At 58.1% G+C, this 3,445-nt stretch overlaps 1 protein-coding gene across 1 annotated transcript in view; it reads left to right on the top strand.

Annotated features, from left to right (window-relative positions):
- The first annotated feature begins 874 nt into the window (after nucleotides 1–874).
- PSMA5 (proteasome subunit alpha 5) overlaps nucleotides 875–3,445 on the top strand; it is a 12,023-nt gene continuing 9,452 nt past the window's right edge. The window contains exons 1-2 of the mRNA XM_029959804.1: nucleotides 875–949; nucleotides 2,696–2,822. Coding sequence (XP_029815664.1) covers nucleotides 2,774–2,822 — 49 coding nt within the window. The 5' untranslated portion in view covers nucleotides 875–949; nucleotides 2,696–2,773. The remainder of the gene's footprint in view (nucleotides 950–2,695; nucleotides 2,823–3,445) is intronic.

The raw sequence follows: 3,445 nt of genomic DNA, 5'->3' as shown, positions 1-3,445 counted from the left end.
AGCGGGGCCTCCCGGGCCGGGGTCGCACCGCGGGTGGCGGGAGCCCCGACGGGGAGTGTGAGGGTGGGATGGGGGGGTCTGGGGAAGGGGCGGGAGCACCGGGAGAACTGAGGGAGCTGGGGAAGGGGCTGGAGCAGCAGGAGAAGTGAGGGAGCTGGGGGGGCTCAGCCTGGAGAAAAGGAGGCTCAGGGGGGACCTTCTGGCTCTGCAACCCCCTGACAGGAGGGGGGAGCAGGTTGGGGTCGGGCTCTGCTCCCAGGGAACAAGGGACAGGAGGAGAGGGAACGGCCTCAGGCTGAGCCAGGGATGGTCAGGTTGGATGTTGGGGAAATTCCTGCCTGGAAAGGGCTGTAAAGCACGGGAAGGGGCTGCCCAGGGGGGTCTGGAGCCCCCATCCCTGGAGGTGTCCTCAAAACCTGTGGATGTGGCCCCTGGGGACATGGGCAGGGGTGGCCTTGGCAGGGCTGGGGGTGGTTGGACTCGATGATCCCAGAGGGCTTTTCCAGCCTCAAGGATTTCTCAGGGGAAAACAAACCTCTCCTGGCAGGGTCAGGTTGGATACTGGGGGAATTCCTGCGTGGAAAAGGTGGTCTGGCCCTGGGAGGGGATGCCCAGGGGGGTTTGGAGTCTCCATCCCTGGAGCTGTCCAGAAAACACCTGGATGTGGCACCTGGGGATGTGGGACTCCAGAATTCCAGGGGCTCCCAGGGCACCACTGGGATTCCAGAGGCTCCCAGCCTGGAATGGGACGTGTTCTGTGACGCTCCCTGTTCCCTGTGTCCAGGACTATCCCAAGTCCAGTCCCCAGGAGGGTCCCAGGTGGCTCCAGGGCCCCCATTCCTGGTTTTCCTGCTCCCCTGAGTGTCCCTGTTGTCCCTGCAGGGGTGTGAACACCTTCTCTCCTGAGGGGAGGCTCTTCCAGGTGGAATATGCCATTGAGGCCATAAAGGTACTGTCACCTCCACCCCCTTTCCAAGCTTTTGGGGCTCCTGGGGCTCCTCCAAACCCCAAACTGGGTCGGTTGGGACAAATCCCGGGGCTGTTCCCTCCCAAACTTCCCACCCTCTGCTCTCCTAAGGGTCACGAAGGACCAAATCCCAGCGTTTTCCCCCCAGTTCAGGGGGATGGTCCCTTCCCATGTCCCCAAACCAACCCCAGTCCCAAGATGTTTCTCCTTAGATCAACCCTAAAAGCTTGGATTTAAGAGCAGGAAGCCCCAAGGGGCCTTTTGGGGTTAAATGTCCTTAATTGGAAAATGTTCCTGTTTATTATGTGGTATTTATAGGATTGGGAATAAGGTTAAATTTGGGATAAACTGGTTGAGGGATGAAGGGAAGGAGCCCTGGGGGGTTTGGGTTGGGGAAGAGGAGGGTCCTGCCTTCAGTTCCTGCGAGCACTAAAATGAGGGATAAAGGGATAATGGGGGAAAAAAGGGGGGGGAAAGGTGATGGAAGTGATAAAATCTGCAAGGAATTTGGAATTAAAGTTCCTGGGATGGGGGATCAGGGTGGTTGTTCATGGGATCGAGGGGGGATCATCAAAGGGGCTGGTGGGATCAACATGGGATCAAGGTAAGGATTGGTGGGATCAAGGTAAGGAGTGGTGGGATCAAGGTAAGGATTGGTGGGATCAAGGTAAGGATTGGTGGGATCAACATGGGATCAAGGTAAGGAGTGGTGGGATCAACATGGGATCAAGGTAAGGAGTGGTGGGATCAACATGGGATCAAGGTAAGGAGTGGTGGGATCAATATGGGATCAAGGTAAGGATTTGTGGGATCAATATGGGATCAAGGTAAGGATTCTTGGGATCAACATGGGATCAGTATGGGATCAAGACAGGGATAGGTGGGATCAAGGCAGGCACTGATGGGATCAAGGTCAGGGGCTGGTGGGATCCAGGTAAGCCTTGGTAGGATCACAGTGGGATCAGGGTGGGATCAAGATGAGGATTGATGGGCTCAAGGTTAGAGTTGGTGGGATCCAGGTTGGATCCAGGCAGGGACTGGTGGGATTAAGGTGGGATCAGGGTGGGCTTTAAAGTAGGGGCTGGTGGGACCAAGGTGAGATCAAGGTAGGGGTTGGTGAGATCAAGGGAAGGATTATTAGGATCAAGGTAGGATCAAGTCAGATCCAGGCAGGGATTGGTGGGATAAAGGTGGGATCAAGGCAGGGGCTGATGGGATCAAGGTGGGATCAAGGCAGGGGCTGATGGGATCCAAGCAGAGGTTTCCAGGAACTCCTGGGATGTTCCCTGTGCCTGTGGGGACACCGCAGTGACCCTGGGGTGTCCTGGAGCTCCCGGGACACTGGGCAGAGCAGGAACTCTTGGAAAGCAAAGTGCCCAGGTTTCGGGCTGGGATTTGGGATTTGGGATTTGGGCCCATCTGGGAAATCCTCTCTCCCTTTAAACTTCCTTCCCTCTGGCAGAGGGGGATTCCCAGGGCCTTTCCCACTCCTCAGGCCTCTCCAGCTGCTGTTGCCCGGGAGGTGAGGGATCTGCTGGCCCAGCCAGCTGGGAATGCCGTGGATTCCACCTTCCCCACTTCCCAGTTCAGGGAATAACCTTGGAAACCCCGAGCGGGTTTGTCCGGGGGGGGGTGTGTGACAGGATGAATCCCAGGAAATCCCAGCCCCAAATAAGGCAGATTTGGGAGTTTCTGTTGGAGCTTTGGAGCCTGGGGGGTGTTTTCCAGTTGGGCTCCACGGCCATTGGGATCCAGACGTCGGAGGGAGTGTGCCTGGCCGTGGAGAAGAGGATCACCTCCCCCCTCATGGAGCCCAGCAGCATCGAGAAGATCGTGGAGATCGACTCCCACATCGGTGAGAATCTGGGATACAGCCCTGGGAGCAGCCCTGGGAACAGCCCTGGGAACAGCCTGGGAACGGGGATACAGCCATGGGAACAGCCCTGGGAACAGGGACACAGCCCTGGGAACAGGGATACAGCCCTGGGAACAGCCTGGGAACAGCCTGGGGTACAGCCTGGGAACAGGGATACAGCCCTGGGAACAGCCCTGGGATACAGCTGGGAACGGGGATAGGAACAGGGACACAGCCCTGGGAACAGGGACACAGCCCTGGGAACAGGGATACAGCCCTGGGAACAGCCTGGGAACAGCCTGGGAACAGCGATACAGCCCTGGGAACAACCTGGGAACAGGCTGGGAACAGGGATACAGCCCTGGGAACAACCTGGGAACAGCCCTGGGAACAGGGCTACAACCCTGGGAACAACCTGGGATACAGCCCTGGGATACAGCCCTGGGATACAGCCCTGGGAACAGCCTGGGAACAGCCTGGGAACAGCCTGGGAACAGCGATACAGCCCTGGGAACAACCTGGGAACAGGCTGGGAACAGGGATACAGCCCTGGGAACAGGCTGGGAACAGGGATACAGCCCTGGGAACAGCCTGGGAACAGGCTTACAGCCATGGGAACAGCC

This window comes from Manacus vitellinus, unplaced genomic scaffold, assembly GCF_001715985.3.
Source record: "Manacus vitellinus isolate BGI_N305 unplaced genomic scaffold, ASM171598v3 scaffold_226_pilon, whole genome shotgun sequence".
NCBI classification, from domain to species: Eukaryota; Metazoa; Chordata; class Aves; order Passeriformes; family Pipridae; genus Manacus; species Manacus vitellinus.
The sequence above is the reverse complement of the archived record's forward strand: the minus strand, read 5'-3'. Positions and strand labels throughout refer to the sequence as shown.